The sequence below is a fragment of the Arachis stenosperma genome, chromosome 4 (genome assembly GCF_014773155.1).
Source record: "Arachis stenosperma cultivar V10309 chromosome 4, arast.V10309.gnm1.PFL2, whole genome shotgun sequence".
Lineage (NCBI taxonomy): Eukaryota > Viridiplantae > Streptophyta > Magnoliopsida > Fabales > Fabaceae > Arachis > Arachis stenosperma.
Window position 1 is genome coordinate 147042352 of NC_080380.1, and position 14383 is coordinate 147056734.

Genomic DNA, 14383 nt, shown 5'->3' on the forward strand with positions numbered 1-14383 from the left:
GGAAAGTTTGGCACCAAATGGTTTGTCCCTTAATTTTATTCCAAATGGTCATAGTTATATATAATATTCCTGTATATTCAAAACATTGATATGCTGCTTATTACAATCTAGATGCGTTTTTCTAATCACAATTTGACAGCATATTATTTACATCGATTTGTGAATATATGAAAGATATTATGCAGATCTACTTTCAACTGCATGATGTATTTTCTGATAACTTCAGAATATAAGGAGTCAACATCTTAAATTGTATGTCGTTACACCCAAAAATATTACAGAAGTCATAAGTCACAAAACCTTTTCCAAATACATGTACACCCCCAAATACTACTACACACTTTCAAGTTAAACTTGATGCACAATCTCATAAATATTTTTACATAATTTTACCATTAATTAACAGTGGAGAATTATACATGATCAGGTCACAAGTTTCGTGTTGGAAGATCCATTTGAGTAATGCACATATGTTCTTGAGTTATCCGAGGTTGGATCTGTCATCTGTGGTGGTTCCATGGCTAATGCCCCTAGGATTAGGTTCTGAAGAATCACAGGTTTCACAATGTAGTAGTCACCTAATTAGTAACTGCCATCTATGACCTGTAGTAGCATGAACAATTCCAAAAATGAAAAAAAAATAAAATAAAAAGTCATATGCTCTCTTCATGTTCATTGTTCAGCACAGCACCACAGAAATGCAATGATCAATGTGAATCTGTTTGAACAGAGATTTCAACTACATTAAATAACCATCAGGAGTATAATATACATTCCTCAGCTGATGTAATACAAAAGATTAGGTTTTTATGCACATAAAGGAAAAGCCTTGACGAAGAACAAGCAAGGTGGAACAAGTGTTTAAAATTTAAATTACGAAAACACACAATTTTTCTCATAGTTATACTTGAAATCATTTACTCTACTGATCTGAAGTCGAAACTAGAAGTATGCTGCATCCCAATTCCCAAATCCTTGACTTTACACTCACAACTAAGAGAAGAAAATTTTATTGAATATACCAGCATAGTCTAACAGGAATAAGTAAAACAAAAAGGTATTAAGTGAAATTACCATGTCGGAACGAAGCAGGCCAATGCCAACCTCCAAGTTGGATCTGGTATTCAAGGGATTTCTTCTGCTCAGCTGAAAAGCTTATAGTCTATTTTGAATACCAGAAGAGCCATTGCTGCAGTTAAACCAAGAGGAGCTTGAGTGTAGGACTTCGAGGATATATGAGTGGATTTGGCATAACAAGCTGAATTTGAGATTTAAGAACCTTGCAAGAGATAACACTAAGAATATTTCAGAAACTAGTTGCAAGGGGCAAAAAATGTTCCCTGGAGTAGGCTAGAACTATTTAATATGCCATTAATATAAAGTTCACTTTACATCCTTCGGCCTCAAAGAAAAGATGAAAGTATGCAGATGATAATTTGGATGCTATACCATACTTACAGAAACATTATGTTGTGCCGTTCTCTACCGCATTTGTCATTGTTTCTAAACTCTATACTGTAGCTATAGCAACTAACAGTCTACTAGCTACTTCCTTAACATAGAGTGCATCAGTACTTGTGTTCTGATGTCAGGTTGAAGATTTTTCTCTAGCATTTTTGCATAAACCTTGTTTGCCAAATTAACCTTGCCACGTAAACACATCCCTTGCACAGCAGCATTATAAAGAGTGGCATTTGGCATAGTCCGCTGCAAAATGAACAGATATTGGGGAGGTTAAGTGCTTATATCAGATCGGAAAAGGAGGTAGCTCAGTTATACTCAATTTAATTAACATTCATAATTATTTGTGTGCCAAAAAAGACAAAATGGATATGTTCATAGCATTAACATAACAATTTTATATGCTAGTACAATGTAACTAAAAGTTAAAAAATGCTTTTTACTCGCCTTTAATATTTCCTCTAACTCTTCCCAGAGATCTCCACGAACACAACATCGAACCAGGGACAGATAAGTTAATGTGTTCGGAATGCAATTCTGGTCAACCATATGCTGATACACTTGCAGAGCAATTGTTGGCTTCCTTGCAAGCTCACAGGTCCTGATAACAAGATTATATGACATTGTCAAATCAGACATTTCAGAAGCTTCCATCTGCCACAGAATTTCTAGAGCTTTATCCCATAACCGAAGCTTCGAGCAGGACATCAAAACAGTATTGTATAAACGTACATTGAACTGAGATGCTTCCGTTTTTTTAACCATCTCAAAAAGCTGCAGAGCTTCATGATGCCTATTAGCCTTGTTAAGAGAACTAAGTAGTGCACTGAATGTATATGCATCTGGTTTATGGCCCAACAATTTCATTGTATTATAGACCTGATATGCTTGTTTGAGTTCTCCAGCCCTTCCAAGCGAGTTAATCAATGCATTGCATGCAATAATGTTTGGCCTAAGTTCACTATTTAACATTTTCTGAAAGACATTTGATGCAGCATCCCATTTTCCCTCCTTCGCATATACACTAACTATGGCGTTCAATGTGTTGCTTTCTGGTTCAAATCCATTCTGAATCATCTCATGGTAAGCATAAAGGGCAAGCTCACTCTGACCGTGTCGTGCAAAACTAGTGACCAATAATTGATATGTAACTTCGGTTCCTACACATCCATTTGCCTTCATATCACTCCACACCCTCTCTATCTCACTCCAATTGCCAACCCTTCTGCAAATTGATATCATAGTGTTGTAAACAATTGCGTCAAAATCCTTTCTCACATGGCATTCACTTTCTAGTTCTCTAAAGAAATTTATAGCCGAGTCACAACCTTGAGCTTTTACCTGTGCCATAAGAATCAAGCTATAAGTTTGCCCAGTAGTAATCTTCCGTGTTCTCGTGAACCTGAACACCTTTAAGCAATCGTCAAGCCACCCATGTCTCATAAGGCTAGACATAAGAGAATTACAAGCATGGATACTCGGACAAAGGCCTGATAATTCCATAGACCTAAAATATTCCATTGCACTTCTAATCTTGTTAGTTCTACTAAGCACCAAAATCCTATTAGAAAGAACATTCTCATCCGTTTCCTCCAAATAAAGAGCTCTTCGCTCATTCACAAGTCCCTTCTCTTTCGAAGCTGACCGAGTAACATCGACAATTCGAGAATGCCAGTGCCTAGAACCTTCCACTTCTCCCCAGGGTGGTAAATCCTTCTTGCCTACAAAAGATGCATCAATTCCTTCTCTTCCTTTAACATCATCTTCATCCTCATCTTCATCTTCATCTTCATCATCATCATCATCATTATTGAGCACAAAAGATTCATCAGCTTCTCTCCCTCCATCATCAATATCATCATCATTTTTGTCTTCTTCTTCTTCTACTACTTTTACTTCTACTTCTCCCCATGGAGGCAAATGATTCTTTGAAACAAAGGAACTATAATTTTTTTCTCCTTCTTCAAGATATTCCTCTTCATAACCATTAACATATTCTTCTTCATCATCATTATCATCAACATATTGTTCTTCCTCCTCTTCTTCAGAAGGACCAAATTCAAAACTATTAGCCATGTCCTTAGACAATTGTGGGGACCCAGTTGACCTAATTGAAAGCACACAAATCTTTTGTTGTGACATCATGGAACCAATGTTGCTAATAAGGTTGTTGTGTGTTCTTGTTAAGTAAGGAATTGTTTGAAATTGGGCATTATTAACAAGAAAGGGTTTGTGAATACAACAAGTAAGAGGCTTTTGACACTGAAATAACAAACTCAACATAATAATAACAATGGTTACTACAAATATTACATTAAACAAATGTAATTAGTGAAGTATAACAAACCAAAACGAAAGGATGAAGTTAAAAGAGGTAGCTTTAGGAACGAAACAATAGAACTGAACAGAATAGAGTATACAACATTCAGAAAGCAGAGGAACGAAACCCAACCAGAATGAAAACGCTGCGTTTTGGTGTGAAGAAGAAGAAGATTGAGGCTGAAGCTGAAGCTGAAGTCCAATGCCTACTAAAGCATAGATATTTTAATATGAAGGGGAAATTAAACAATTTCTTATAAATTTAATTGCACATTTAAATTAATTTCTTATATTTTTTTTGCACAATATCATTTAAAATTTTACCTTATATAATCAATTTATTAAAATATTTCAATCTTGTGTTAATATTTTATTGGTTAATATATAGATAATGAATATTATTTTACAAAAGAAAATTATGCACTAACCTTTCTTATATTCCTGTTATATATGATATAGAAATATAAATTATATAAATTTAATTTTTATACACTGAAAAAAAATTTTTACACAAATATGAAATACCTAATCATATATTGTCACATCATAAAAAATGGTATATCAAAATCACATGAAAAGCATGCATAGTCTTCAAAATTTATAACTTCAAATAAACAGTTAGAAACTAACTATGCCCTGAAGAATAACTTAACATATAACTCATAAACATTGAATCATAGGAAATGCGTTTATTCTTACTCCTAAAGGCCATTAATTAATGATAACCAAACCATAAATATTAACAGTTTACACACTCTTCACAATTACTGAATAATGTAAAAAGCAACCTTATTATCCCAACTGTACTTAATTTCTCCAAAAACATGTCACATTATTTTAAGCCTTCAATGATGCCAAAAGATGAGTCAACATCCAACTTTGATGAACTTAGGTGGGTGATTAAAATCCGTGAAATCCTTGATGAAGATCTAGATTATGGTGATGAGTTATCTGTATCAATCTTTAATGTTCCTAAGACCCTTATGGCCATTCATCAAGATTCATATATTCCTCAACAAGTTGCAATTGGACCTTACCACTATTGGCGCCAAGAGCTATATGAAATGGAGAGGTACAAGCTTGCGGCCGCGAAACGGTTCCAAAATCAGCTGCAAAGCCTTAAATTGGAGCACATTGTTGTCCAATTGATAAGGTTTGAACATAGGATTCGCGGGTGCTACCATAAGTACTTGAATGTTAATGGCGAAACGTTGGCGTGGATGATGGTAGTTGATGCTGCATTCTTGTTAGAGTTTCTTCAAATTTTTGCTAACCATGATGGAACAATGACAATAGGAGTTTCTTCAAGAATGTCTCACTTGTTGGATTATGCAGGTAGAAAATTAGCTCACAATGCAATCTTGAAGGATATTGTGATGCTTGAAAATCAAATCCCATTATTTGTATTGAGAAAGATGTTGGAGTTCAAATTCTCATCACTAGAGTTAGCAGATGACATGCTATTTTCCATGTTCATAGGATTGTTTAAAGATCTTTCGCCTTTTTCGCCCATGGAGGAGGAGGACTATCCCCAAATCCTTGTCTCAGAATGTGCACATCTTCTAGATTTTTTGTATGAGATGATTGTGCCTAAATTGGAAGAACAATCCGATCCAGCAGAATCAGAGGATCGACATAAAGATGGCGAGCACCACGAAAATTCGTTAGTGAACTATGCTAAGCAATTTCTATTTGGGGTTTGGAAAATGGTTTCAACATTGGTTGAAGCATCAATAAGTTGTATCAAAATGTTCCTAACATGTAGAACCATGAAAGTGATCTTTAGGGTGCCTTGGACAATCATTTCTAACCTACCCGGATTCGGAATCATAAAGCAACCAGTTGAGTACTTGTTCTTTAATCAAGACAAAGAACCAACAAAAAAAGAAGAAAATGGTAATTTAAGTTCAAATAATATCACCAACAAGTCACCCTTAATGGAAGAAATCACAATTCCATCGGTCACAGAACTCGCGAAATCCGGGGTTAGTTTCATTGCTGCTAATGGAAACATATCAACCATTAGATTTGATGTTAAAACAAAAACACTCTATCTTCCAAAAGTTGGTTTGGACATAAACACTGAAGTGTTGTTAAGAAACTTGGTTGCTTATGAGGCATCAAATTCATCAGGGCCATTGATTTTTACACGTTACACTGAATTGATGAATGGGATCATAGACACTGAGGAAGATGTAAAGATCCTTAGAGAAAAAGGGGTGATTTTGAATCACTTAAAGAGTGATGAAGAGGTGGCAAACTTGTGGAATGGGATGAGTAAGTCCATTAAGTTGACAAGGGTGCCATTATTGGATAAGGCCATTGAAGATGTTAATCAGTATTATAATGGTAGAGTTAGTATTAAGGTTTGGAAATTTGTGAAGGTCTATGTGTTTGGTTCATGGCAGTTTCTTACATTCCTTGCAGCAATATTCCTCTTGTTCTTGATCTCCTTGCAAGTCTTTTTCACTTTCTATAAATTCATAAAAGCATGAACATTTTTATTAGATCAAGTTTTAAGCATATCTTGTATCTTCCTAAGATAACCAATAACATGTAAGTGAAATGAGAATTCACATATTCTAATTTCTACAAATAGTGCCTTGATAAATAGAAATGTTACATTTAAAAAATTATCCTGAGAAAAGGAAAGAAGAAAAAGCACTAAGTTCTGAAAAGAAAGGGAATCTGCACTTTATAGGGGATGATGATGAAGCCAAAATTTTCAGCATCAAGTCATGACTGCAGCCCCAGTTGGCATGGGAATCTGCAACCTGATCTTTCCAATATGTGATCTAAAGAAAAACAGAATCTGCTTTTCTTTTTGGTTTATACAGAATCTCCTCTTTCATATATTATCTGCAAAATTGAATATAAGTCTTCTAAAATGAACCATATGTGATTAGTGATTCAATCTTAACCAAAGGTCATGATGACCAATATGTTATCTTTGCCCTTATTTGGTAGTAATTAACTTTGTTTATCAGTTAGTTTTGTGTTAATTAAGTTATTTAGTGAGTGATCTTGAGAGTTCAACTTCACTATTAACTGATTCAAATCAAGTCCTGTAGTAGTTGACTAATAGTACCAGAAAAGCATGCAACTTTTTCGGTTAAAATAAATGGTTATGTTCATTTCATTCATTTCTAGAATAACTATTCTGCTTAAACAAGTGTCAGGATTCGAATCCTGGCTTATGCATGCAGAAATCTATTGGACAGCGACAAACCTTTAAATGGAGCTCAGATCCGCGATGGATTAGTCCTTAGCCTGTCAAGTTGGGATATACAATAGAGCGTAGAAAACCAAAGAATACATATTAAATATTATTTATATCTCTGACATTAGTATTGGGATTCTATTATCAAGAATTCTATTATATCTCTCAATACAAATTTTTCGTTCCCATAACTCAAATTATAGAAATTTTAAGAATTTTTTCCCTTTTAGAGCAGTGCAAAATATAGTAAAGAAGATAAGGGAATGAGTGGTTGAGGTTTTCGCTAGTGTCAAATTTGCTTGGCACACCATGCCAATTGCCACAAGTGCACAGAAATCATTTTGCCTAAATTAGTACAGACATTAATTCAGCTAAGATAATGCCTAAGAATCTGTCATTTTTGCCTCAAATTAAGCTTGTACATTTTTCAAATTTGGATGCATGTTTTTGTCTTTTTCAATCTTAGCCAACATACCAGCTGTTTGCACTTTCTCAAAATTATGTGTGTTGAATGATGAACAATTGAACATTGAATAGTGTTCCCTAAAATGTTAGTTCCATGAATAATCTGTTAATAATTAATAATTGTAAATTATTTATATATGTTGATGTGCATAATAGTCTCCCTAATATGGTTTGAAACAACATTTCTCTTTATCAAGGATGGTTAATTAATAAGTTGAAATCTATTTTAACTCTTATATGCATCAAAAGACAAGATCTTTCTTCATTGTGCTCTTTCTTTTTTTTGGTAAGGGTCCCCAAAATTTTCAACTTGCTACTAGTTACATGGACTAGTACCTTTTTCTCCTCCACAAACACAAAAAAGGCACAAAGATACCAACTTGGGTGGCTCTAACATGTTTCCCAAATCTAGAGGTTCTTGTTCAACTCTGTTACACAACTACTTCTCTTGTTCTAACATAATATATTCTCTCTCTCTCTCTCTCACAGTAATCTCCAACACCAACAACAATGTCTCTCTCCATTAAGTTACACGTAACAACTTCCCATCTAAATTACCTCAACCACCATGCCAAAACCAACACCAACACTAGCACAAGTAACATTAGAACCAAACCAATTTACACTTCCAACCCATTGATCATAACAACTAGTAGGTCTAGAAAAATGAGCCTAGGCTCCTATGGTGCACCCTTTATTAAGAGCTCATTGATTGAGCCAGATGGGGGTGCATTGGTGGACCTTGTGGTGCCAGAGTCTCAAAGGGGTCCTAAGATTTTGGAAGCTGAGGCACTTCCAAAGGTAAAGCTCACAAAGATTGATATAGAGTGGGTGCATGTGATTAGTGAAGGTTGGGCTAGTCCCTTGAGAGGGTTCATGAGGGAAGATGAGTACTTGCAAAGCCTTCATTTCAATGCTTTGAGGTTGAAAGGAAATGGATCTTTGGTGAACATGTCACTACCAATTGTGTTGGCAATTGATGATCAGACCAAGGAGAAAATTGGGAATTCCTCCAATGTTGGGTTGCTTGGTCCCAGTGGAGATTGCATTGCTATTCTTAGAAGGTCACTCTCCAAATCTCACATTTTTCTTCTTGTCTTTTCATCATATTCTATCTTCTTAGTGTTCATTGATACCTAATTGTTGCTGTTTTCAATTCTTTGTGGCCATGATATAAGTTGTATATGTGTTTTGTCCATCACTTAATCAATATTATTGTTTTGAATCTAATATATATGCAGTCATTTTGAGAGTATGATTATTAAAAATTTTCACTGCCAAAAGGCTATGTCTTAATAAACTTATCTTTCATGGTGTTACTTGGTATTTCTTAACCACTCAACTCCTTTTGCAGCATTGAAATCTATAAGCACAACAAGGAAGAAAGAATAGCTAGAACATGGGGAACAATTGCTGTAGGGCTGCCATATGTAGAGGAGGCGATTACTCCGGCCGGTAACTGGCTTCTCGGAGGAGACTTGGAAGTGCTAAAGCCTATCAAGTACAATGATGGCCTTGATAACTACAGGCTATCTCCTAAACAACTCCGTGAGGAATTCGACCGGCGAGAAGCCGATGCAGTTTTTGCCTTTCAGTTAAGAAACCCTGTGCATAATGGTCATGCCTTGTTAATGAATGATACTAGAAAGCGCCTATTGGAAATGGGATACAAAAATCCAATTTTGTTGCTTCATCCTCTTGGTGGTTTCACAAAAGCTGATGATGTGCCTTTGAGTGTTAGAATGGAGCAACATAGCAAGGTGATTACCAATTTCACATTGCTGTTTTTCTTATCTGTGATGTTTAGTAGTATCCATCAGTTTTCTTTTATCTTTCACCATTATTTTATACTACATTATTAGATCATATTTATCTAAGAATGTATAGAAGATAACAGTGATAGATAAAAGAGAATTGAAGTATAAAATCAATGTGATTAAAAATTTAGCTGCTAATGTGACATAATTATTGACCCTTTGATCATGTCATTATATTCTTCTAAGCACTGTTCTTATGGTAAATATTTTTGTATCTTCTTAGGTCTTAGAAGATGGAGTTCTTGATCCTGAGACCACCATAGTGGCTATATTTCCTTCACCTATGCACTATGCAGGTCCAACCGAGGTGCAGTGGCATGCCAAGGCTAGGATCAATGCTGGTGCCAACTTCTATATTGTCGGTCGCGATCCAGCTGGCATGGGACACCCAACTGAGAAAAGGGATTTATATGATCCTGATCATGGTAAAAAGGTGTTAAGCATGGCACCTGGCCTAGAAAAGCTTAATATTTTGCCATTTAGGGTAAGTAACATTATATTTGGTATTCACATAGTTGAAGAGATCAATTTCATTTGTGTAAATAGTAACATCTTTTACACATTCTTTTTTTCTCAAATTGAAGGTAGCAGCATATGATACTAGTGAGAATAAGATGGCATTTTTCGATCCCTCTCGCGCCAAGGATTTTCTCTTCATATCCGGAACAAAGGTATTTCTTTCGATTCGAATCTGCAATTCTGCATCTGCCACAGCCATTGGTTCACTCTTCTTTCTTAGAACTGGTTACAGCTTAAGCAAAGTATCATATATGTTACATATTGGAACAACTAAGAGCATAGAGTGAAGAATAAACCTTCATAGTTTTACTAAAACTTGTTATGTTTCTCTGATTTTCACCAAGTTAAACACTACTGCATTATGCTAATTTAGTGATCACAATATGATTTTACATTTCACAATTTCTATTCAATTTATACCATGCATGCATGCACCAAATTAAACTTGGTGCATTGTATTAACTGAAATTTAAAAATGTGTTCTAAGTAATTTCTTTGAACACAAGAAATTGACATACTTCCAGCCATAGTCTGTCCAGTCATGTTCTTGATTCAATTCATACTTGTTCTTGTTCTTGATCAAATTTGGAACTTCCAATTCATCAACTACCAATCAAATGGAACCAGAATGTTTTTGATAGTCATAATTAAAGACCAAATTTTATGTCTTATATACATTCTCTCCATCAGAGAATAAAAAAATAATTAACTGTCATTAACTCCCAATGCAATTAACCAAAGGATAGCTACTTAATAATTAATAAATAACAATCAGTTTAATTACTCGGTTGGTCCTATAGTTTACCAAATTTTTAATTAAGTCTTTATATTTTTTTTTCTTTTCAATTGAGTCCCTACACTACTTTTAATTTTGTAATTAGATCCTTTCTAATGTCAAAAATATAATTAACTGAATATAAGATATCTATAATTAAGAACCTAATTAGATCTTTTATTACATATTTTTTGGGAGAAATATTTCGTTAATTTTAACATTTTTTACATAAAAATGACCTAATTACAAAATTAAAAGTAGAGTAGGGATCTAATTGAAAAGAAAAAAAAAAGTATATGGATCTGATTGCAAATTTGGTGAAACTATAGGAAGCAACAGAGTAATTAAACCATAATAATACCACTTGAACTAAGTTCTATATTAAGAAAATGGATCTCATATAGAGTATAAAATTGTAACATGTTTTGGTAATTTGTTTTGTTCAGATGAGGGCTTATGCAAAAAGTGGAGAGAATCCACCAGATGGTTTTATGTGTCCTAATGGATGGAAGGTTCTTCTTAAATACTATGAAAGTTTGCAAACTGAAGAGTCACCACAACAGCCTGCAGTGTTATCTGCATAGATTCACATAACTGTTATATTTTGCATTTTTGTTTTCATATATAAAGGAAGATTCTAGAAGCACAGTTTTAGGAGTGCCTTCATGATCAAGAAATCATATCATGAATGGGCAATCATATTTGAATTAATATGTGTATCATTTTGATCTTTGCAAAAGGAATTAGTACTATGCTTTTAAGAATTTTGTTTGTGGTAGCTTCTGTATAAAATGAGTTTGAATTTCAAATTAGTTTTGCATGAAACATGCTACAAAATAAATATTATTTGTAGAATTTAATTTTGATGTATGGTTAATAAACAATCTTACACATATATCTAATTATATAATATCATGTCAATAAAAATAGTAATTTTTTATATTAATCACATAAATAATTATTTAAAAAAATAGATATGATTGGACGATTATCTAAAATATTTTATATATTACATTAAAATTTATTTGTATTTATAATACTAAATTTCATGCTTTTGTCTTAAGGCCATTAAGCATTCTGTAAAAGGAACTTTTGGAAAATTATTTCTAAATTATTTTTTATTAATCAATACTCAACTCATTATTAAATAAACTTATTTGACCTTTTAAGTGTTCGTTACTTTGACTCTAGTTCACTTTAAACTTTATTAAGACGACACAATATAAATGATCAACAACTAACCTTCCTTGAGAAATATATTAATTAACTAACTAAAAATGTTCCATATATCAACATTAGTTTCAAATTTTATTGACACAAGAAACATTTTGTAAAACAAAAACTAGAAGAAAAAATAGAATCATCCACAAATTAAGGAAAGAAAATTCATATTTTAATGGTTTGTCCACACTTGTTAATCTATTCTTAATATATAAAAATAAGTACATAAGTTTACCCACATTATTTCTAAATTATTTCTCTTCTTCTACTAACGCTATGTCAGCACCATTGCTTACTTGATAAAATTTTAGAATCCACCACTCAAATCTTGTTAAATCAACTTTTATTTTCAAATAAAAAAAAAACACAAAAGTAACTAAAAAACACAATAAAAACCAACAACTTAACTTTTTCCAAATCAATCCTTATTTCTAAAACAATAAAAACACAAATTAACATTTACCCAAAAAAAACTCTGAAAACCAAAGAGCTTATTACCTTTCTCATACTTCTCGAAACCCTCTTCCTTTTGACATCTCTCCGTACCAAGATCCTATTTCTTCCATCCTCTTCCGATCCCATGAGCCATTACTTTTTCCTCAAAACAAATTGTCCATCACAATGTCCATCTCCAGCAGAATCGCATTGCATAAATTGCAGAAATTAGGGCAAACTCCATTCCTTCTGTTGCGGTTTTTCTGTCAGAGCTCGATTCTGGGTCTCAGACTAACGTCACCATTCGGCGCCGCCAACATAAGAAATTCGTCCCAGTTATCTTCCTAAAGATTTTCAACTTTATAGTTTACTCTTCTCATTCTGTTGTTCAATATCATTTTCAATAGCCCTATTTATTTGTTATAAATAATAACATTTTAATTATGAACTCATTACAAGTAGCACAAGTTTATGTATTTCTCTTTTTTAAACGGTTCTGTCCAACAGTCACAACCAAAATTAGGTTTACCCACATTACTTCTAAATTATTTCTCTTCTTCTACTAACTCCATGTCAGCATCATCGCTTACTTGGCAAAATTTTAGAATCCACCACTCAAATCTTGCCAAATCTATCTATCTATTTATAATATATAAAAGCTGATACTAACTTTCTCCACAATGAGTTTAAGCCATCTTTTCTTTCCTAATGATGCCACATTAACAATTTTAATGACTTGACAAAAGATGAAAATCAACCAATCACTATTTAGTAAAATGTTTTAAAAAAATTAAAACAAAAAACTCTTATCTATTATTATTCAATTGAAACATCAAGTACTAATTAAATGCAATAAACATACATTAAAAGTGTCATAATAATTATTATTATAAAAAATTTCAGTTACAAATATTCAAATTCTACAACTTATACATATTAAGACTCTTACTACTCTTCATTTCTTAATCTCTCATACTAATTGTCAAAAATTTCTTAAATTTAATTTAACATTTTTATATGTTTTTCATTCTCATTCATTCATTCTTTTAATTATTTACAAACAAAAAAAAAAAACACAAAAAAAGACAAAGGGTAGCAATTAATGCAAATCGAAAAATAAAAAAAAATGAAAATGCAGTTTTATATAACTCTAATATAAATAATCTATGCCTTTTTTAAAAAAAATAAATTCAAAATCTATTTATAATATATTCTCTAAAATATTTTTAATATAACATTTATTAAAATCTATTTATAATATAAGTAATCTACCTCTCCGCACATTGCGCGGATCTCACTCTAATCTATTTATAATATATAAAAACTGATACCAACTTTTTCCACAATGAATTTAAGCCTTCTTTTCTTTGTTAATGATGCCACATCAGCAATTCTAATGATTTGGCAAAAGATTAAAATCAACTAATCACTATTTTGTAAAATATTTTTAAAAAATTAAAACAAAATTTTTTTATCTATTATTATTCAATTGAAACATCAAGTACTAATTAAATATAATAAATATACATTAAAAGTGTCATAATAATGATAATTATAAAAAATTTCAGTTACAAATATTTAAATTCTACAATTTATACATATTAAGACTCTTACTACTCTTTATTTCTTAATCTCTTATATTAATTGTCAAAAATTTCTTAAATTTAATGTAACATTTTTATATGTTTTTTTTCATTTTCATTCATTCATTTTTTTTAATTATTTACAAAAAAAAACGCAAGAGGTAGAAAATTAGAATTCCAGGGTTAATGAAAATAATATTAATATATGCAAACATATAAATAGAATAGAAATAAATAAAAAAATAAAAAATATTTTTTTATAAACAAATTGATTATATAAAATAAAATATAATTGATGACAAGACATAGTATTTATATGACATGATTGTTGAAATAATAAATAAAAATGACATTATTTCATCGTAAAAATATGATTTTTTTTAAATTAATATGTATATATATACGATATCATATATCATTTGAACTATAATTCATTGGCAACAAAAAAAACCCTTGTAATTAATAATTATAGATTGACGTTTTTGTTGAACCATTTTTTTTTTTGAAAATGTATAGTATACTAAATTAAAGAGGAAAAAAAAACAAATTTTCAAAAGCAAAACGCTGC

General features: G+C 32.1%; 3 protein-coding genes across 3 annotated transcripts; 2 read left to right on the top strand and 1 right to left on the bottom strand.

Annotated features, from left to right (window-relative positions):
- Positions 1-203: 203 nt before the first annotated feature.
- On the bottom strand, positions 204-3966 carry LOC130973544 (pentatricopeptide repeat-containing protein At3g29290-like). Its single transcript, XM_057898127.1, has 5 exons — positions 3914-3966; positions 1909-3568; positions 1459-1707; positions 1075-1279; positions 204-603 (listed from the first exon to the last, which is right to left on the bottom strand). Exons 2-3 carry the CDS (start codon positions 3535-3537, stop codon positions 1546-1548), a joined length of 1791 nt encoding a protein of 596 aa, XP_057754110.1. The 5' UTR covers positions 3538-3568; positions 3914-3966; the 3' UTR covers positions 204-603; positions 1075-1279; positions 1459-1545.
- A 638-nt stretch (positions 3967-4604) lies between these two features.
- Positions 4605-6275, top strand: LOC130975870 (putative UPF0481 protein At3g02645). The gene has a single exon (XM_057900591.1). The coding sequence runs from the start codon at positions 4605-4607 to the stop codon at positions 6273-6275; it is 1671 nt and encodes a 556-aa protein (XP_057756574.1).
- A 1613-nt stretch (positions 6276-7888) lies between these two features.
- LOC130976605 (ATP sulfurylase 2-like) lies at positions 7889-11363 on the top strand. The gene is made up of 5 exons (XM_057901513.1): positions 7889-8529; positions 8820-9225; positions 9506-9766; positions 9867-9953; positions 11023-11363. The coding sequence occupies exons 1-5, from the start codon at positions 7976-7978 to the stop codon at positions 11158-11160; spliced, it is 1446 nt and encodes a 481-aa protein (XP_057757496.1). The 5' UTR covers positions 7889-7975; the 3' UTR covers positions 11161-11363.
- The last annotated feature ends 3020 nt before the right edge of the window (positions 11364-14383 follow it).